Source organism: Abramis brama (assembly GCF_963993115.1).
Source record: "Abramis brama genome assembly, chromosome: 11".
Classification (NCBI taxonomy): domain Eukaryota; kingdom Metazoa; phylum Chordata; class Actinopteri; order Cypriniformes; family Leuciscidae; genus Abramis; species Abramis brama.
In genome coordinates, this window is record NC_139973.1 from 4,622,803 (window position 1) to 4,645,648 (window position 22,846).

The 22,846-nt window shown below is 36.2% G+C and overlaps 2 protein-coding genes across 13 annotated transcripts in view; one reads left to right on the top strand and one right to left on the bottom strand.

The window, feature by feature from the left end:
• matn4 (matrilin 4) overlaps positions 1-8,097 on the bottom strand; it is a 24,315-nt gene extending 16,218 nt beyond the window's left edge. For 2 of the 11 annotated variants that reach the window (XM_084128141.1, XM_084128145.1), the window contains exons 1-4: positions 7,776-8,097; positions 2,806-2,922; positions 1,373-1,936; positions 82-204 (exon numbers count right to left, since the gene is read on the bottom strand). In XM_084128141.1, coding sequence (XP_083984267.1) covers positions 82-204; positions 1,373-1,936; positions 2,806-2,878 — 760 coding nt within the window. In that variant the 5' untranslated portion in view covers positions 2,879-2,922; positions 7,776-8,097. Of the gene's footprint in view, positions 1-81; positions 205-1,372; positions 1,937-2,805; positions 3,138-7,775 lie in introns of those variants that run through there. The other 9 variants (XM_084128149.1, XM_084128147.1, XM_084128144.1 and 6 more) reach the window with 7 other exon arrangements.
• Positions 5,340-22,210, top strand: rbpjl (recombination signal binding protein for immunoglobulin kappa J region-like). 2 transcript variants are annotated; one of them, XM_084128152.1, is made up of 12 exons: positions 5,340-5,508; positions 7,711-7,780; positions 9,584-9,718; positions 10,474-10,544; positions 10,619-10,734; positions 11,692-11,866; positions 12,638-12,775; positions 14,590-14,702; positions 17,761-17,901; positions 17,993-18,148; positions 18,470-18,573; positions 21,461-22,210. In XM_084128152.1, exons 1-12 carry the CDS (start codon positions 5,475-5,477, stop codon positions 21,732-21,734), a joined length of 1,527 nt encoding a protein of 508 aa, XP_083984278.1. In that variant the 5' UTR covers positions 5,340-5,474; the 3' UTR covers positions 21,735-22,210. The 2 variants fall into 2 exon arrangements, with proteins under 2 accessions (XP_083984278.1, XP_083984279.1); XM_084128153.1 differs by having other exon boundaries at positions 18,470-18,535; positions 21,461-21,599.
• The last annotated feature ends 636 nt before the right edge of the window (positions 22,211-22,846 follow it).

A 22,846-nucleotide genomic window follows, 5' to 3' on the forward strand; every position in this document is an offset into this window, starting at 1 on the left:
AGCAAACACACACCTGTTGAGCACCACTGGAATGATAATTATGTCATACTTCTGTGATGTGTAGTTTGTAAGGGTACACACGCGTGCAGGTCTTGCCGTCCTCATTGAGCTTGTATCCAGGCAGACACAGACAGTGGTAGGAACCAGGCGAACTCTCACAGATGTGCTCACAGCCATGATCTGACTCCAGACACAAGTCCATCCCTGCAAATCCAATGCACATATGAGAACTGCGAAAGCAGGAACAACTAAATCAGTGTTCACAATCACAGGGCATAAAAGCAACAGCATTAATATGCTTAAAGTCAGCATAAGATTTAAGCATTTGAATCCTTGTTGAAAAAGGATATTCAACGAGAAAAAAATTAAAGGTGGGACTGATTTAAAGATCAAAGGACAATGTGAACCAATGTTCACGACCAATGTTTTTATTTTGTTTTTACTTTTGACAAAAATGTCCTTTAAACTAGTCAATTCCTCAAAATCAATTATCCTTAGTCAATTTTACTCTCACAAATATGGCAAATCATTTTTGTTGAAAAAATAATAATAATAAAGAATAAAAATGTTAAGATTGTGATAAATTGGATTAAATAATCTTTAAATATTTTTAAAAGAATTTTAAGAATTAATTTATTTTATATTTAAATATACATTATTTCACGAATGTATACAGTACAATTTAAAAGTTTGGGGTCAGTAATACTTTTAAAAAATAAATTTATACTTTTATTCAACATGGATGGATGCATCATATCAAAGGTGACAGTAAAATCATTTATAATGAAAAAGATGGTCACACTTTAGATTAGGGTTCAATTCTCACTTTTAACTAACTATTAACTACGACTTTTGCCTTAATAAACTCCTAACTACTGTTTATTAATAGTTAGTAAGGTAGTTGTTAAGTTTAGGTATTGGGTAGGATTAAGGGATGTAGAATAAAGTCAAGCAGAATAAGGCATTAATATGTGCTTTATGAGTACTAATAAACAACCAATATCCTATGCATGCTTATGAGCAACTAGTTAATTGTGAGAATTGGACACTAAAATAAATTAAGATTTTCAAATAAGTCACATAAATAAATTACATTTTTAATTGTAATAAAATTTGGTAATAATACTGCATTTTTGATCAAATGCAGCCTCAGTGAGCATAAGAACCTTCTTTCAAGAGCTTTAAAAAAAAAATTACCAACCCGAAATTTTTAAACAGTATTGTATATCTTTTGTTATTGCTAAGGAAAACTTGCAACTTTGAGCTGAGGTTTGAGGTAGAAAAGATTCCGAAAAGTTGAAAAGTTCAACACAAATGTCTAGATTCATTCACTGGGGCTCTTGAGCATGTATCACATGGAGAAACACTTTACCACAAAGCTTGTCTTGGAACTGAAGCCCAAACTGGTGAATAAGGTCAAAGCTCTCCACGAGGAACACGTGATCCTCAAACGGTGGTGATGCCATTGCTCGCAGTGATGTCATATCGGCCCTGGCGACACCAATGGCGTAGATCTCAATCCCAGACTCTCTCGCAGCAGCTGCCACTTCAGCCACGCGGTCCTGAGGGCGGCCGTCCGTCACGATAACAGCTACGTGGGGAACGTTGGGACGGGCGCCTTCCTCGGCAGAGAAGGCTACACTCATGGCGTAACGGATGGCCAGGCCGGTCATTGTGCCCTGTGCCAATGGAATGATCTCGTTGATAGCTTTGACCATCTGCGCTGGCTTGCTGAAGGCTTTGAGGGAGAAGACGTTCTGGACCTGGCTGGAGTATTGGACCACACCAACTCTTGTGGCTTCCAGGCCAATGTCCATCTCATGGATGATGTCAATCATGAACTTGCGCATAGTCTCAAACTCATGGGGGCGAACACTGCGGGAGCCGTCGATTATGAACACAAGGTCAACCGGACCAGATTTGCACTTTGGTTCAGCTGTAAAATGTGGGAAAATAGAATTAAAAACCACATAATGGCAATATTGACACAGTTTAAAGTGAGTATGAGAAAACAAGGTTCTTTATTGACATTGATGGTTCCATGAAGAAACTTTAACATCCACAGAACCTTCCCAGTGTGCAAAAGGTTCTTTATAGTGGAAAAAAAATGTTTCTTATAAGAACTGATCACTGAAAGATTATTTAGGGAACCCCAAAATGGTTTTAATGACTTTTGTAATCATTTTTAAGAGGGAGTAGAAAACACTTTCTATTATCTTTTGTTACTGACATTAAATGTTGTCTAATCAAACTCTTTTCAGGTCCAAATTAATCTGTCATTTAGTAGTCAAATTAGGAAGGCGGCTGACCTGCTCCTTGGTAACCATGAACAAAATTATCAGAAATAAAATATATAGTATACATTAAATAAAGGATCACCATCAAAGCAAGGATAAACATGCTTTGTGTGGTGAATTAATGGCTGCTAAGAGCATAAAACCATCGAAATTTAAGAGGCATTTAGAAACCAAACACTCAAATTATAAAGAAAATATCATGCAGTCCATTTTACTTTTCAGCCTAACCTCATGTGAATTAATTTTGCATATTGAGCCGATGCAGTTCATGTAAATATAATACATGTTGGTTTATCTTTGCATGTAAAATCAGGATCCTGAATCATTTGAGAACAAGATCTAGCTGATAAAAAAAAAAACATGCTCTACAATGGCCATCTGGTTTGCCAACACCAACACAATTGTGCCACCACTAAATGCTTAGTGTAATAAACAGACTCTGAGGTAGTGTCTCCCACTGTTACTGTCAAGATTGAATTATTAGTGTTATAACGGCGGTTTAACCAACCTGATTTAGGTCTTGCTTCTGTTGCAGCCATTATGGCTATTAGCACACCGACATACACCAACACATGTGTCATGTTTCGTCGACAAAGGCTCAATCTCACCGTAAAAATCCCACTGGCTGTAGGTGGAGAAGAGAAAGAAACAGAAAAATGGCAGGTCAAGGGAAATCTGTGCTTTAAAGGCAGCCATACATTCCAGTCTGAGCTTGCAATAAAACGGCGACACCAAACAGATGGTCCACAGCAGCACTTCTAAACAGACCGTTAACATTGAAGAGTTAATAGACTTTTGGGCCAATCACATCACCACAGGCTCCGAGTTCAAACGCTGTGTGAAGTAATTGCTGGAAAATAACTGCGTCTGGGACACTGGCGCTGTAAACAGAGTGCTGTCAGTCACTTAGAAAAGGGATCTACCTCTCCAAGGGCCTGATAAGGGTTATCACTATAAGTGGTCATGGTATCACTAGAGTGTGTCATGATTTGGCATTCATTTTACTGTCTCTGAACTCAGCAGATAAAACAGCCAGACGGATTACTGCTGTGCTGCATTCCTATCTATTCAATCAAAAACAGGATTTTCAGCAGTACAATTTGCAGAGTTGAAGCTGGTATGCTTACAGAAAGATTTAATACAAAATGTACAATTCTGTCATCATTTACCTACCCTCGTGCCATTCTACTCCACAAAAGTACCATAAAAGTTGTCCATACGATGTGCACTATATTGAAAATATGAAAGCTTTATGCGAAGAACAGACACAAATTTAAGCTATTATTTGCTAATAATCTTTGCCATAGCTCTCAAATGCCATTCTTTAAGGCCATACACAATTGTTCAAAAGTTTGGGGTAAGTAAGCTTTTTTTGGTTACACTTTATTTTACAGTTTGTGTACTTACAGTGTAGTTACCGTACTGGTAATATAAGGTAACTACATGGGTTAAGGTTAGGTTTAGGGATTGGTTCAGGGTTAGTACCTAGTTATTACCCAGTTATTGTAATTACTATAAGTACATAGTATGTAAATGAGGAACAGGACTGTAAAATAAAGAGCTACCCTTTTTTAAATACGTTCTATTCATTAAAGAATCCTGTAAAATTCAGCATATTAGAATTTCTGAAGGATCATGTGACGCTGAAGACTGAGTAATGAGTAATGATGCTGAAAATTCAGTTTTGCCATCACAGGAATAAATTACATTGTAAAATATATTCAAATAGAAAACACATGTTTAAGTTTATAATAACATTTCACAATATTACCGTTTTTACTGTATTTTTTATTTAAAAAATGCAGCCTTGGTGAGGATAAGAGACTTCTTTCAAAAACCTTCTAAAATTACTGTCATCAAACATTTGAACAGTAGTGTCCGTCACGCTTCTGATGTGAACGCTCTCATTTGTTAACATTGGTGCTAGAAAAATATACACTGCTTCTACAGATTACATATTCAAACGTGCCTCGTTGACATCAAACATGCTTCTTTATGGTCATTTTCAAAATCATACAGTTTTGAAACATGTTTGCGGGTAAATAATGACAGAATTTTCCTTTTAGGGTGAATTTACCCCTTTCAAAAAGACAAAGACGGGAAAATATATTGCACATGCATCTCTATATACTTCTCTCAGCATGAAATAGAGTGACCTCTATGACCAGTGCTGGTTTGTGGTTTCTCCAAGCCTTGATTAAGATTCTGCACATAACTGTCGGTTTCAGTGGCATCCAGGTAAACGGCAGACTTCAGTCCCCTGTGTGCAAATACAATGAAGCCTTCTGTGCTATATGTGTACATTAGGCTTTAAGTGTGTGCGTACGAGCTGCGGAGACCCTTAACTCAGCTTTGATTATTTCAGCACTGTATGGTCACACACATCATGCTGGCAGAGAGACAATAAATTCAGAAGATTAAAGTGGTTATTTAATGTTTACAGAGAATATAGCACCATGACTGGCTCTTGGATGGCAGCATGTCATCTTTAACTACACTACATTAAGCATACCATAGCAGACATATAAAGAGGTGCTGTTATTCCAGTCCATTTGTATGTACTGATCTAAAATTTTGACTTTGAAATTGTTTCCATTAAACTGGCTTTGAAGAACATGCAGGATCTTGTAAAAGGGGTTTGCTGGTTTAATGAACACATACCCCCCATATTTAAAAATGTTAGGCCCTGCATCTGCAAATTCCATATAACTACCAAGTTGTGTAAAATCACTTATCCTTTTCAGTATGATTCCTGTTTGCTTGTTGGTAGTAACTGAAAAGCCAGATGGTTTGGTGTCCATGCTTTCTCTCCACAACATAATCAGCAATAAATGTCACCCACATTTATTTCTATTTGGACTTTACGGCTCATTCCATGTTCACTTGTATCAGTAACTGCTTGCCACGTGGAGGGAGGCGTGAGAATTCAGCACCTGAGTACAGGTGACTATCTCTCAAAACAAACATGTATATAGATTTACAAATACTCCTGATAACACAGTTATTGGAATTGGAGATGGAGAAGTCTTCTTACAACAGAGCTCTGACAGTTACACTGTCGTCACATTGCGTAAGGAGAGAATAAAGTAAAAACCATAGCATGAACAACAGTGGAGTGTCTGGCACAGTAGAGGACTTTATGAAGATTTCAAAACGGCTGTTGTACACCTGAGCGTCATGCAGGACCAAAGGAAAGGAGACAGAGAAACAGGTCAGTGTGGGAAATATGCTAACAACGGTGGACATTATTTTAAGCAAAATAAAAAAAATAATTTATATTATATTATATAATATTTATTATGTAATATTTTTATTTATTGATTAAAAATAAATAAAACATTAAAAGAGAAACATGCTTGTTAACAATGGTGGGCATTCATTTAAGAAAAATAAATTGCATTTTATTTATAATCATATTTTTATTTATATTATATAATATTTATTATTATAACAAATTATTTTAAATAATTTTTTTAAAAAATCTAAAATTCTCATTACTGTAAAGCATTAAAATAAATAAATATTAATTGTCAGCATCAATCATATATCAGTATAATTTAAAGGCATGGTGTTTGCATGGTGGGGGAAATGTTCTTAATTGTTAAAAACGGCCTTAAACTTAATGGTACCAAAACATGCTTTATATTCTTTAAGCAAAGTATAAGTTTTGACTCTGGTGTGAAATATGACCCTATCATCATAGGTTTCCGTTTCAGCAATCTCTGAGCATTAAAAGTCTTGAGAGATTGATAGTGCCTCCCAACATAGTAACGTGGAGGAGTGAGAAAAGGTGACAGGCAGTAAAAAAAGAAGAGTGACAGCACATTTCTTTCAGAGTGCTGAGTATATCTTTGGAAGACTGTTCAAGCTTCCCAGATCCCAGCTCTAGCCCAAAGGGATCTCCATGGGTTAAAGCCTCACAGTATAAACATTTCTCTCAGACAGACCAAAGAAAACCCCAGTGTGAGGCAGTGAGAGAGAAGACAGGAGCATTAGAGGAAGAGGGCAAATGGAGGAAAATGACAAGCGTGGTTTCTTTGGCAGCAGATTGACTGACAGCTTCACAGTTAGATTAACCAACAGCAGCTTCTTGTTATAGTAGGATTGAAAGCAGATGTGACGCTTTGCTACTATAGTATAATAGCGGTTTCGCCTCCAGCCAACCACTGCGCACCTAAAGCATGTACTGGTGTCCCAAAACCAAGGGAGCTGCCTACCTAGACAGCACTGTGGAAATCCTGTTTAGTTTGGCGGCACACTAGGTTTTGAGACACAGCCAGTCTGTTACACGCTGATCTATATTTAGATTCGTTCAGCTCTTGGCTGTGTTCAGAATGGAGTACTTACTGCACAGTATAGGCAACTGTTTACGGTCACAGTTGCTTTACTATTATGTTAAACAGAATAAAATATGCAAGAATAAAAGTTTCAAACATTAGTAAACTGCATTCTTGTCATATACCCTCATGATGTTGCCTGTTTAATTCAACGATTCAGGTCATCAATCAATCGATCATTAAATAAATGTTGCAATTTATATTCAACTTTGTCTAGATTACTATAATAATGGGTTGAAAATTACAGTTAACATAGCTGTGACAGAAATAACTCCTATTACTCTCCTGCAGAGACCTATACTTGGAAATCGTAGGCCAATTTGAGACCATTGCATTGTGGGAGACAGTATTACACAGTGTGCTTAGTTTTATTAGGCAAACTATCATAATGGATACATTACAGAACAATTACATAGGCTGCTGTGCGTGCTGCTAGGCCTACATACTGCAGAAATAGTATGAATAGTATGTTAATATGCTATTTTAAACTGTTAGGCCTACATACTGCAGAAGAATGGTATGTTAATATGCTATTTTAAACAAATGCACTTTTCGCAGGTATAGGAGCACGACATGCGACCATAACAATGCTTTTATTTTGAAAATGGGTCACATAACATGTATAATGCACATAGATTGTACATATATATTCAACAAATCAAGTGTATTTTTTTAATTAAATATCGCGACAATTTTTTTTATTTAGTATTTCCCAAGTAATCATTCTCGAAACTTCTCAAAAAATAATTTAAAAAAAAAACATTTTTTTTAATTATTATTATTTAGCCTAATTAAAAAATATATTTTTCCTCAGGGAAAATTGCAGAAGACGTTTAGCCTGAAAGCACTGTTTTAAAAAGAGAGCACGAAAATATTGCTCACCTAAGCACATTTACCATGTTGCACACATTAAATAATTTAACCATTTCACAACTGCTAATAAGTAATAAATATATTTTTTAGAAGGCCAGTCTTCATGTCATTAAACAAACAGTTTCAATAGTTTTGCTTAATTTACAACTCAATAAAACTAGTAAAACACAAGAAACAAAGATAGTTTCCTCTTAATTCTCCAGGGTTGGCCATCGTGGACTCTGCTGAAGCCTCTCACCTGTACACATCAGACGCGTGCTTCACTCACCTCAGGTAATGACACAGGTACAAACTCTCCTGTACAAGTGTGCAACGGTATCCAAAAAAACGACAAAAACGACGCTGAAGTGGTTCAGGAAGCCTATTAAAAGTGTCAAGCTGTTCCTTAAGGTGAGTAGTAACCTCTCCAGGCGATTATTCTGGGATAGAGTGAACAGTCAGGACATTGGCCAGGTATTAAATCTGCAGAGCACGTTTGAAATGTAGATCCCACCCCCGTCCGAAATGGGAAGAGCAGGCAGGATTTCTTTGGGGGGTTGCTTGCAGCAGGAGAGAGAACATTAGCTTTCTTTTAGTGAGCCTTCAGAAATTCCTTGCGGTTCTGCTTTAGTCCACGACTGATGCACGAGCTCTTGAAGTGCCACTTTTGAACACAGAGCTGACTTTATCATTTTGAATTTCATTCAAAGTGATGCTATTTTCTTTATAGGCTTTCTATGAAATATTAATAGTGCCTGTATTAGGGTAGTCGAAAAATAACGTTTAAGATCTTAGAGTGCAGTTTAAATGAAAGGAAAGTGTGTTTTAGATAGGTCTACTTAAAGGGATAGTTCACCCAAAAATGAAGATTCTGTCATCATTTACTCACCCTTAAGTTGTTTCAATCCTGTATTAATTCATTTTTGTGCTGAACACAAAAGAAGATATTTGGAAGAATGTTGGTAACCAAACAGTTTCTGGTCCCCATTGACTTTCGTAGTTTTTCCCCCCCTATTTTCTATGGAAATCAGTGGTTACCAACATTCTTCAAAATATCAGCCAAACACAGGGATCCAATTTGATCTCTATCCTAATGCGCTCAAAGTAGGAAGTAACATTACTGCCTTTGACCCCAAATCCTCTTGGGAATGCCTCAAATAAAAACCCAGGCAGACAGACTGAAACATTATAAGCCTTGAGAATTATGTGAGTTTTCAATTAAAGCATTTTACTCTTTTGGGAAATACCACATTTATATCATTGGGCTCCTAATCAAAGAAATTAAGACTCCCAGAAAATTATGCACTGTTAAAAATACTGAACAAAATTGAGGCAGGAGATTACCATAATATTAATTAAATCAACCATTTCAGATTGAGTAATAATAAAACAAGATATTTAAAAGTGAAACGAATAACTGCAAATAGATCATATGAAACAATTAATTAAAGTCAAATAAATTCATAGTTTTTCATGTTTCAAATGTACATGGAGAGCAAAGTGCTTAATAGTCCACCCGAAAAATGAAAAACATCATGAGTCATTTACTCATCCTCTTGTAATTCCAATCCCATGATACTTTCATTCCTCTGTGGAACATAAAATATGCTTTCTTAACGTTTTAATAAAACAAGCATTATAAGATTATTCTTCTGTGCCTAAAATTGTTTAAAAGGGAAACTGTGATAAAAGGATTTATTTTTATAAATATTTCCCCAAATCTGTGTATCAAATCGTCTAGCTCTATAAAACAATATTCTTTTTCAAAAATGATGGAAAAGTGTCATGTTCTGTCCTCTAATTGTCTGCTTCACTGTCTACACATCCAGCCCACTATTTGCTTCAGTGTATCTATCATTATAACTCTATAATATCTATTACTGAATCATACAGGCTGCTTGACATTTGTGGTTAGCTCTGCTGAGCTTTCTGACATTAAACACAGCAACAAGGGCAGCCAAAAAGGCTGTTAATGCCCCTATTTAAATTGTGTCCCAATATAAAGAACTATTCCATGATGGGATCTTTCAGAAAAGCACAGATAGTTTACTTTGGAGAGGATGCCAGTTTAAAATAAATATTTTTGTGCATCACTAGGGAGGAACAAAATTTCTCCTTGTTGCAAAAAGTAACCAGAGATTCAGTGAGGCAATACCTTCAATTCAGACCTGACCAATCAGTGATCATCCTGCATGCCAAAGTTGCTCAGAAGTCTTATGGGAATGAGAAAAGGTAAAAATGATTTACATCTGTGCATTTACATGTTCAAAAAGTGAACTACACATGCATTCACATACACACACCTTCCATAGACATAACGATTTTTATACTGTAAAAACTGTATATTCTCTCCCCTTACACTAAACCTACCCATCACATAAAACTTTCTGCATTTTTACATTTTCAAAAAACATCACTTAGTATGTTTTATAAGCTGTTTTCCTCATAGGGACCAAAAATGACCCCACAAAGATGGCAATATCTGAAATCCTTTTCTTTGTGGGGTCATTTTTGGTCCCTATGAGGAAAACAGCTTATAAAACATAGTAAGTGATGTTTTTTGAAAATGTAATAATGCAGAAAGTTTTATGACATTTTGTCCACATTATGTAAGATTTACCAGGACACACATGTACAGTACACACACGCGCACGCACACACACACACACACACACACACACACACACACACACACACACACTATGTACTGAAAATCAGCTGGTTTAGCTTTTGGGAAAATGTCTAAACCAAATCTTTGCTGGAAAAATCATACCAGCTTAAACTTTTTCTTTTGGAACATGGAAGCTGGTTTGTTCCTGGTTCAAGATGGTCTACCAGTTCTGTCCAGCTTGATAAAGACTGACTAACCAGCTTGGACCAGATTATGCCTAGCTAGAAACCATCTACCCTGTTCCAAATGGTTGTTTTAGCCATATTTCCACCAGGTTCTTTTATCCAAAAATGATGGTGTGTGTGTGTTTCCACAGGTTTTTCTGTCCCCCTCCTTGTGTGTACCTCACTGGACACGGATGGAAACTCAGACAGGAGCAGCTTAAAGGTCAGTGGCTTGTGAGAGTATCTTCATTCTTACCATTGTAATTCACTCTAATCTTTCCATTTATATTCACTCAGCATCAGGTCTAGGTGAGTCCAGTTGTCAGCTTTTCGGGTACATGGGTCTGGACAGCTCCACTGATCCACGGACAGACAGTTTCAAGCTGAGCTTTGAGGAGCAGACAGACAAGAGGGTGAGACATTGCCAAAACACAGCGATCAAAGAGGAGAGAGTCTGTCAGGCTTATGAGAGAACACCACTCCTGTGTGTACAGAGAGATTTGGAGCTGGGATCATATGTTTATTCTACCTGGATTACAACTAGGTTTATGTAAGGAGGTCAGTTGGATGAACAAAGAATATGGGCTTGATCTTGTAGTTGCTTTATTCCTGCCCACAGGATATAATAATCATAAACAAGATCTCTTTAATATCTCTCCAAAAACAGCAATGAGATTAAATGGTTTTTTGAGTTCTCAGATTTGTATTCTGTGGAAAAACCCAACATGCCTCCTCTTAAGAAGAGATCTGAAAAATGATTTGCCAAGAAATCAAAGTCTGTTACCAAAAGTTAATCTAAATATTAACTGACATTTTACAGTATTTCTTCTAAGACTGTACAGTATATACATCTGACAGTTACACTACTGTTCAAAACTTTGGGGTCAGTAAGAAATTAATATTTACATTCAGCATGGATGCATTAATTTGATCAGTAAAGATGTATAATGTTACAAAAGATTTCTGTTTATAATAAATGCTGTTTTCTTGATTTTTCTATTCAGCAAAGAATTCTGGGGTGAAATGAATGACATTTTCCACAAAAATGTTAAGCAGTTTCGGCATAGATAAGAAGAAGAAATGTTTCTTGAGCAACAAATTTGCATATTAGAATGATTTCTGAAGAGTCATGTGACACTGAAGACTGGAATAATGATGCTAATTCAGCTTTGCATTACATGAATAAATTACATTTAAAAAAAATTTATAATTATAATATTTCACAATATTACAGTTTTACTAACATTTTTATTAAATAAATGCAGCCTTGATGAGCATAAGGGACTTATTTTACTTTCAAGCCCAAGCTTTTGAACTTTTGTAAACGTTAACAACTGACTCATTTGTGTCTGTTTCATTCTTTCCTTCAGATGTTTGCCTGCGCTAAAACCTTGTATATCTCAGATACTGACAAACGAAAGCACTTTCGCCTGCTTCTACACCTGTTTCACAGCGGAGGGCAAGAAATCGGCATGTTTAACAGCAGGCTCATTAAAGTCATCTCCAAACCATCACAGAAGAGACAGTCCATGAAGAATGCTGACCGTGAGTCTGTGCATGTGTGTATTTGTGTGCACTTCTGAAAGTCTATATTTCATTTGATGCAAGCGATAGACATTCAGTCCACTGAAATTCAGTTTTACAGTTTTAAGGTTATACTAATTTTCACAGTCCACAGTTTCCCATGTTTTTTCCCCAAAATTATTATAATTATTTTTGTTTTGTTAACTAAACAGTTGACACAACAGTACAAAACAGTACAACCTATTGAATGGACTGTTGATCTATCCCTCATTTGGATCAAATCAAATATGACGTCTACCCTGACTAAGGGCCGTTATATAAAAGGGTCATCCGGAGTAGAAACCGAACCCTTGTAAGTTTGTGTTGTCGTGTCTTCATGTATGAGAAGTGAGGTCAAGCCGCTGTCACCCAGCAGCCATTGCCACAGAAGTCAGACATTCGACCTCTAACCTTTTGATCCTAAAGCACACACTAAGAGGGCAACTGCTGTTGACATTGACTATTGGATCCACAGAGAGGTTTTACGGGGAAGAAAGAGGCGCTTGACATCTGAGCATCAGTCAAGTGACGTTGAATTCCTCACCGTCTTGTGGGAGAGACAGACAATGAGACAAAGTTCTAGAAAAAGAACAGACTGGCATTAGTCAAAGTATATCAGTCACTTGTGTTTGCTTTCTTCTTGTCAGTCTGAATGTGTATGCATATATGTCAGTGAGTGTTTAAATATTATGGTGTTTCTTTTGTTTGCCCATAGTTTTAGTTTTTTGTAAAAATGTGTGTTTGTTTCTGCAGTGTGTATTTCCTCAGGCTCAAAGGTGTCGTTGTTTAACCGCTTGCGGTCACAGACGGTCAGTACACGTTACCTGGCGGTGGAAGACGGGGCTTTTGTCGCAAGCGCGAGACAGTGGACGGCATTCACTGTCACTTTAGGTTTGAGATGCAATGAGATGCTTTTATTCTACTTTTAATCCTTTATCTCAGTCCTTCATACATATACAACAACAACAACAACATTTATTTATAAAGCACATTTAAACACAATATAGATTGATCTAAAGTGCTGTACATAGTACAAAGCAGGTCTACACTATCAAAAATCAACAAAAAAACACAACAACAACAATAATTACAGGTTTCCAAAAGCTAAAGAATAAAAATGAGTTTTAAGAGTAGATTTAAAAATGGCCAATGAAGGAGCAGACCTCACATGATAAGGGAGACCATTCCAAAATGTTGGAATATAACTGAATAAAACCATGTTTAATGACCAAAACTATAAATTATGAGCTTTTCACACATGAAATTGCTAACACAGGGTTCATATTTCTCACTGGTTAGTAATGAATCATGTCAAGATTTCACACTACATGTTTGTGAACCCTAGGTTAATGGTCTTTTATATCCTCCTGAGAGTCAGCAATGGAGTTTTTTCCTCTGTAGAGGACATTATATTTTAGCAAATTTCTTTGAGACCATATGAGCCACAGTTTTAAGTCTGGATGTCTTGTAAAGAGCTCATTCAGGTCTTTTCAGAGATATGATTGAGATTGACTGAATGACTAAATTCAGCACTCACTAATTATAATCATGTAATTATCTGACTAATTTTCATATTGTTTATCGTAAATTAACATCTCAAGACAACTTTAGGAGGGTTTAAAATCAGAATATGACTTTCTGTTATTAGACATGCATCAGTTTCATATATGTCCACTGTAAATGACACCAGGACTCACAGCATGCTTAACGGGCATTTTAAGGTGACATAATTAGTGAATAGGGAAGAGATTTTTCATTTCAACATTTCTTTGAAATATGAGATATTATCAAGTTATTACTCTAATTTTTATAGCTACTTCTTTTTTTCTTTACATTTTGCCCAAAGAAGACCATTGTATATAATGGGAAAACCAATTTTTCACCATGTTTACACACATATTGTGTAAAGTAAAAATAGAAAAAGTAGAAAAAAATCAAATCATTCTCTAATATCTTTCATACCATAGTTGAGAATATTTGTAAAAGTCTTTGTGCATAGTTTGGATGCATACAAAATTATTTTCTCATATCTGTTTTACAGAGGACAACAATGTAATAATGTAAAAAAAAATTACAAACCAGAAAAAATGTATATGGGTCTATAACAGTCATATGTTTTACAAGGTTAATAACATTGCGACTCATTTAGTAATTATTGCATGCAAATGATTCAGAGACTTGGCAAAAAATTGGTGCATATACAACACACCTAACAGTATTATTATAACAACATATTCTGCACCTTCTAATGACATTTGAAACCCTTTTTGCGGAAGTATTTCCTTTAGCCCGGGTTCACCCATGCGTATACACAGACCCACTGTATGTTGTTAGGACTAATTCACCATTCACCACAGTAGCTAAATAAACACAAGAAACCAAAACAAGTCTAGAAACAACTGGCCAAAACTCCATGCTGGACGTCCAGCGTGAAGAAGTAAATAAACTCTCACAAACGCTTATAGTGCCTCGCTGCATTTGAGAGTAAAATCAGTTTTCCAGAATACAACACTTCACTCAAAGAAAAGAAATTCTGAAAGCTTCAATTGTAAATGTCAGCAACATGTGTTCAGCAGCTGGTATAAATGTAGCATAAATGGTACAGCGCCCAAGGCCAAATCCTGGTCTGAGTAAAGTCTAATTTTCTCTCTTGCCCCCTACAGTGCCGTACACTAATACTCACTCTGTTTCAACTCTGTTCGTAGTGGAGGAGATGCAAGCGCTTCATAGTGAATACACCATGTGTGACAGCTACATCTGTTACGGCTGTGTGGTTCAGCTGGTATGCACTGACTCAGGAGTGGCGCTGCCACCAATGGTATGCAAGTATAAAACGCTTTTCTTTCCATTACATGTCAAGTCACCTTTATATATGTAGCACTTTATAAAAAAAGCAGTGATAAACAAGAAAATAATGATCAATAATGCAAACAAAGTTCAATTCTGTTGTTAAGCAGCTCTAAAAAAGACAATTGTATCATTATTCAGCTCAATTCAGTTCAGCATTGATTCAGGTCAGTTCAATAACTGTTAAAGTCACCAATAATGAAATAAGTTCTATTCAACTAAGCAGCTTTACAGATGGCAATAGTGTTGTTATTCACTTCTCAGTCCATTTAGTGTTGATGCAATTTAGTTCAATAACAGTTGATTCAGCTCTAAAGCACCTCTGCAGAAAACACTGGTGTCCTCATCTAGCTCAATTCAGTTCAAGTTTTGTTCTAATCCAATTGTAGCCTGGAAATCTAGACCTAAATCTAAAAGATTAATGGTCTGGCATCGATAATGAAAATCGGCCAGCTTGAGGGGCGGCACCAAGCATGCATTTGAAAATCTCACTGCACGCAATTGGATAACACTACGACCAATCACAACAACAAGCCCCATACGCTTCGCTACCAGCGGAGCTAACTGTAGATTAGACTCTTGCCGTATCCGGTCGGCAAAACAGCAAAAACGCCCTTCTTACAAAGGAACGATTCGAGCGCCGTCTTCTGTTCCTCTTTTAGATAAAAAGCCAAGTCTAACTCGTTCATTGTAGCGGCCAAAGCCGTTTCAAACAACTGGTGTTCATCCATAGCCATCTTGCAATGTTTACTAATGACTTTGACATCACAGCGCTGTCGTCGTCTGTTTAGCCCGCCTATATCAGATAACCCGATGTGATTGGTGCAGCTCGGATACAAGGGCATATTTAATGAGCATCATTACTCGACGCCAGAGTAAACTTGCTGAGCAAATTCAACTTGTGCTCTCGCGAGAACTCTGGATTACCAGGGTAATCCAATTGTGTCATTTCAGTCAAATCAATAATATTACTGAACATAAAGTGCAAAAGCCTTGCTGCCACTTAGAACACCCTTGCAACCTCATTGCAACACCCTAGCATTATGGCTACAAGTGTTGTACAGGTCAGAAAATATAAAAATCTAGTTAATTTTACTTGAAGAACTTTTTTTTTAAATGGGATATTTTAATCAGTTTCCCGGTGTTAAGTTATTTTTAATGTGTTAAAAAAGAACACAAAATCTTACTGGAATGTACTTGGTGCTCTACTGCATGCGAACAAAGTGTAAATAAAACCATGCATTTTTTTTTTGTTGAATCTGCATGATCTGTGTATTTTTTATCTATATCTTTTTCACCCATGTCTCTGAAGTCTGTTCTGTACAAATTTCCATCCCTGTGGTGTTTTTTGGAAGCTGGTCTGCTACCAACCTGCGCCACAATTTGCTGATAAAGCACTTGATCAAAATGCCAAGGACAACGTTTAAATACCACATTTAGCAGACTAGCAAACAGAATAGACCTTCACAATGTTGTTTTAGTTGTTTGAAATCGCTGACTGGTTTGTTTTGGTTTGCAAGGGTGTATTTGAAGCCCTCATGCAGCAGGATTTTTGATCCCCGAGCTGCAGTTTTGGAGGAGTGTGAACAGTCAGGCATATTGTGCAGCACACAGATGTTGCGGGGGCCAGTCGAATGAGACCAGGTGCATGGTGCATGATAGAAGGGCTATTAATCTTTTTTTTTTTTTTTTCATATCAGATTTCTGAGAACGAAAAATGAAGAGGACTTTATACTCTTAAAAATAAAGGTTCCAATCACAATGGTGGAGAACCATTTTCAGTTCCCCAAAGAACCTTTCAGTGACCAGTTTTTAAAATAATGTGAAGAACAATTTTAATAATCTAAAGAACCTTTTTCCACTATAAAGAACCTTTTGTGGAGTGGAAATAAAGAACCTTTATTTAATGTTTTTTGAAATAAGCCAAAAGGCGCACCAAGTCTAATATTGTGAAATATTTTTACAATTTAAAATAACTGTTTTCTGTTTTAATATAATGAAATTGTTTATTTATTCTTGTGATGCAAAGCTGAATTTTCAGCATCATTACTCCAGTCTTCAGTGTCACATGATCCTTCAGAAATCATTCTAATATGATGATCTAGTGTTTAAGAAATGTTTATCATTATCAGTGTTGAAAACAGTTTTTCAAAAAAAAAAAATGTTGTTGATGTTGTTGTTGTTGTTGTGGATATATGTGGATAAATATCATTCAAAGTTGTAATATATATACACTACTGTTAAAAAAAAATACTATTATTTAACAAGGACACATTAAATTAATAAAAAGTGACTGTAAATTAAGACATTTATATATAAAAAAAAAAATCTGATTTCAAATGAATGCTGTTCTTTTGAACTTTCTATTCATCAAAGAATCCAGACCAAATGTATCATGGTTTCCACAAAAATATTAAGCAGCAAAAATGTTTTTCAACATTGATAAAAGTAAGAACCATTATTTATAATTGAGCACCGATAATAATTGATAATTGAGCAGCAAATCAGTATGTTAGAATGATTTCTGAAGGATCATGTGACACTGAAGACTGGAATAATGATGCTGAAAATTCAGATTTGCATCACAGAAATAAATTAGATTTTAAATTATATTAAAAGAGAAAACAGTTATTTTAAATTGTAATAATATTTAAAATAAATACTGTTTTTTTGCTGTATTTTTAGTGGAAAAAATACAACCTTGGTGAGCAGAAAATAATTTTTTCAAAAACATTAAAAATGGAAGTAAAACTCATTAGTTTTCTTTACAGAATAATTCCCATTTAACAAAACCATATAAACGTTTCTTAAGAAAACTACCATGATCGCTTATGATTAAATGCTTCTGTACAAGCCATAAGTATACGATTTCAATTTCTTTTTAAACTGAATTTTAAAAAAAATCAAAAACTTTCAGAAGCAAGAATGAGAAAAGGTTGAGGCTCACTGTTGCTCTGTTAAAGTTGTCAAATGTAGAAAAAAGGTCAGCTGTGTGAATAGCTACCCGATGCGCTTTTCTGTCTTTGCAGGTAATACGTAAGGTGAACAAGCAGCATGTATGTCTAGACGTGGATGAGCCCGTGTCTCAGCTTCATAAATGTGCTTTCCAGTTCAGAGACAGCAACCACATGTACCTCTGCCTGTCCAATGAGAAAATCATACAGTTCCAGGTGAACACAGGCAATGACATTTAATTAAAAGAATAGTTCACCCCACAATGAAAATGCATTTACTTACCCTCATGTGATTCCAAACTTGTAGGCCTCTCCGTGTCCTAAGGAAAGTAATAAGGTGTTGTTGAATGATGGATCCTGTTGGACCATCATTGGAACAGAGGTGGTTGAATACACCTTCAGTGAGAGTCTAGCCTGTCACCCAACCACCATCAGCCCCGTGCCTGTGATCAATGGACTAGAGGTCAGAAATCAAGCACTCAATGATGTTTCTTCATTACACCTCTTCAAATTTAATTTTAAAAATGAATTCAAGAGAAATCGAATGCTACACTCTTCAGTGTTCACTGGAGTTCTATATAGGGTTGTTGAACTATTAATGCCAAACAGGTTCTATAGCAGGAGAATGATTGCATAATACTTTTATTTCTAGTGATCAAATGATTACAAGTTCTTTCTAAGAGTGTAATTTAATATCAGACTGTAAATATGAGCTGTACGTTCAAGAAAATATGGTTACTTACCTAAACAACACTAACAAGTGTTCATGGTTTTTGTGATTTAGCTAAATGGAGGGGGACATGTGGCCATGTTGGAGCTTCACGGAGAAAACTTCAGTCCACACTTAAAGGTCTGGTTCGGTGACATGGAGGCAGAGACCATGTTCAGGTTAGAATTTATCATAAATAGCGGGATTAAAGGTAGGGTAGGCAGAGAGGCTAGCAATAGCGAGCTAGCTTTGACACCATAAGATCTTTATTTATAAGTCTACACAATGCAAACAGCTAAGCTACTGTCACACAATTTTGCTGCTACTTTTATTTGTTATTCTGGTAACACTTTACAATAAGGTTTCATTTGTTAACTAACATGAACTAACCATGAGCACTACATTGGTTATTTGTTAATCTTTGTTAATGTTAGTTAATAAAAAATACAGTTGTTTATGTTACTTCACAGTGCATTAACTAATGTTATTACACAGCTCTGTGGAATACTTGATTCTGATTGGTCAATCGTGCCATCCATCTGTATGTTATTCCCCAATCACAACCGCTGAAAACAGAGAACACAGGCTCATCCGTGTTACTGAAGTCAGCAGCGCTATACGCTTGCTAGGAGTGTTTTTTCTTCATGGAAATTTTGCGTTTGGTGAGCTAAAAAAATATTAAAACTCAGTCAGATCAATATTTTGTGTGTCATCCATATCGCAGACTCGCTCTCTCTTGTCTCATACAAACGCAGCTGCTGCCATTTTGCGACTATTGTTTTGTACACTGTTGGATTATAAGATACAAACAGAATTTAATCTGAAATCAATATCTCTTATCCCCATAATTACTTATGTGGTGAAATGCTGTGTAATAAGTGGTTTGACTGTACTGGATCCCTTAAATGTCCGTCTAGTTTGAACTTGCCGCGCTGCAACTGCTTTATCCGCGGAAGCTTTGCATTTAAAGAGCTAATATAATACTTCGACTCAGATCATTATTTTGTGTCTAATTATTTACTTATGTGGCAAGTAGCCGTGTAATAAACGGGATAATGTACATCCAGCTGGTTGTTATCTCAGAATAAACCCCTTCAGGCTGATGCAAGACCCCTCCGCTGATCGACCTGTCAGGGTTTGTTCTGAGATAACAACCGGCTGGATATACATTATCCCTTACTTAAAAAAATACAACTTTTAATTTTAATAATGTATTAGTAAATGTTTAAATTAACATTAACAAAGATTAGTAAATGCTGCTCATTATTAGTTTATGTTAACTAATGTAGTTAACTAATGAAACCTTACCATTACTCCTCAAAACTGTTCAAACAGTACATAAAAACAGGAAAACTTTAGGCTATTTGAGTCAGAATACGACATGTTTTGTGAATGTGCTGCTCTTTTCAGTTTATGACTTCCTGTTCTTGTAAACCACAGAAGGTCCTGTGTAACACAAGATTAGTCTGAAGTGTTCCTCTACAAAGCACAGATCTCATCATTTATCATAAAGCACAAACGTCACAAGGAAGGATTGGAAGGAAGTTATACACACTGAAACAACAGGATGTTACAGAATGTGGTTGATGTTTCTTATATTGTGCTAATTTTTAGGCTAGTTACTGTACCAAAACAGTATAAACCACTTGAGGTCATAATTACAGTGAGTTTATCACAATAAATGGGGTTCTAAGTGCTTAAAACATGGTATACAGTTTAAAACACTGCCCATGGTGGCTTATTGCTGTATATATCAATGCTACAGCAAAGTGATAAAGACAACAGTTTTCAATAAACAATTTATAGTAATTATCTCAGTATTCACTAAATATTGCAGGTCATTGGCTGAAACCTTCAATGCAAGGCACCACATTTGAACAAGATAATTGATTTGCATTGCAAGTTTTCTTAAATGTTATGTTTAAATATGTAAATGAGGCATTGTCTAATTAAATCTGCACTAATCTGCATGCATTTCCAGAGCAGAAATCTGAACATTGGATGAACCAATGGTTTTGCACTCCATGTCTTTTTTTAAAAACATGCCACATTAGTACTGAAATAAACTGATATTTTTAAGTGGCTTTGAACATGGCTCATCAAATCATTAACTATTTTAGAATCATTATCTATTTTATAAATTGAAATTAGTCACTATGTAGTAAATAATACAGCACAGGTGCATGCAAGTTCATAGCAAGACAAAAAACTAACTTCCTACTCATACTAAACTTTTCCCTGTGCTATAATTTTGAGCCCCTTTCACACAGCGCGTTGATCCCGGGAATTGCCGTAAAATTGCTAGAGTGCCTTCTGTGTGAACGCAAACACGTCCCGGGATTGATGCCGGGATGGGGACCTAGTAACATTGCCGGGATCAGACAGGAGTTATCACATCCTGACGTCACCTGTCTTTACGGGATCTTTACGGGATGTGTGTGAACGCACTCACAGATTCTGGAAAATCACTGACAGTGTGAATGAACCGAAATCAAACGATCCCGGGACAAATCTCGGGACACATTATCTGTGTATTTTCCAGAATCATTGTGTGAAAGGGGCTTTGGTTTGTTGTGTCCACCTTGCCAAGGCTCCAGGGATGCCGTGGTGTGACATTCCTGTCTCAGCAGGCTGGAGGGGAATGATGGTCTCTCTCAGGTCCTTGTAGGGAGGTTCTCAGAGCTGTAGTCAAGTGTCAGAAAGGTCAGCGGGTGATCTGCAACTGAAATGACTGCAAATCAGTGAGGTGTAACTTCCTTCATCTTAAGTTACAGGAGGAAAACATTTAATACTTCAAAGTTTGACAGTGATTGCACTCAATATATATAGTTATTATTGTTAACTAAAACTACTAAAAACATTTGAATTGAAATAAAGCTTAAAATAAAATATAAATATTATTAAAAATTAGAAGTTGCCTTGGCAATAAACTGAAATAAGTTGAAGCACTACAATTATTAACTTGACATAAATAAAAATAAACCACAATGGAAATAAAATGCACAATGGAAGATAAGGGTATTTAATCAAAGTAAACATGTAAATATGACACTTTGTCCATCTCAGGTCCTCTAGGTCTTTGCTGAGTGTCGTTCCTGATGTGTCTATATTGAGTGGCGAGTGGAGATGGATGAGACAACCAATCACAGTGCCCTTATCTCTGATCCGATTTGACGGGCTGATCTACAGGAGTTCATACTCGTTTACTTACACACCAGAACACAGCGCCCCCTCTCAAGCAAACGCTACCGCGGAGAGAACCGCAGACTCGGACTCGCTCATAGACACCATACACCAGGAGTTCACTCGGATGAACTTTCACCTATTTATGCAGAGCTGAGAACACACACACACACACCTTGAACCAAGGATTAATCCAGGCGAATATTTATGTCAGATTATGTCCAGCCCTGGTTCAGACTCTACTCTCTTGTTAACACTTACGCTAACGAGAAAAACTCTCCCAGCATGGAATCGCATGAGCTTACACACTAGAGACAGCTCTGATGGAGCGTTTGACAATTATGAATGCACAAGATCCATGTATTGAGGCTGAGGAGAGAGCCGAGTCAGTCTGAAATAAAGTTGGAAGACAGTTCATTAGCTTCATGATATCTGTGAATTTCTCATCGGTCAATGGATGCTTATGTCAGAGTAATGTGTTGTAGCAATAGTTTAAAATCACTTTAGCAAAACTTTATATTTTCTATGCCTTGACAGTAAAGACATTTTAATGTTACAAAAGATTTCGGTTTCAAATAAATGCCGTTCTTTTGAACTTTTTATTCATCAACAAACCTTTACAGTCACTTTTGAGTAATTGAATGCATCCTTGTTAAATAAAAGTATTTTATTATTATTTTATTTTTTTAAGTACTAACCCCAGACCTTGGAACGGTAGTGTATATGAATGTACAATTTGTCAAGTATGAGATGTATAACAGAATATAACAGAAATTATGTTGTTTTCATCAAGAAGTGCATCAGTGCAAGAGTCCAGCACTCTGTAAAGCCTCCTCCAGCACATCCTAAAGACTTTCAATGAATTTTAAGGTCTGGACTCAGAGGACTTCTTCATGCTCCCTCACAACCATTCTTTCACAGTTTGAGCCTGATGAATCTTGACATTGTCATCCTGGAATATGGCCATGACGTGTATTCCTACATGGGTGTTTAAGAAATGAAAAGCTACACACTCCATCAATTAGGGTTTCCAAACAGCAATTTTTTTTTTCTTCCCGGGGCAGTGTATTTTAAAAATAACATTTAAAATGGGTCTAAATATTTATCAATTTTACATTTGATTATACTTGTTAATTTGTGACTGCGTACAGGGTTTTGGACCCCGACACTTTAAACTATAACCAGTACTACAACATTTTGATGAGTAATTAGATCAGAATTGCTCATACAGTATCTAAAAAACAATGATGCAGTAATGTATTTTATGTT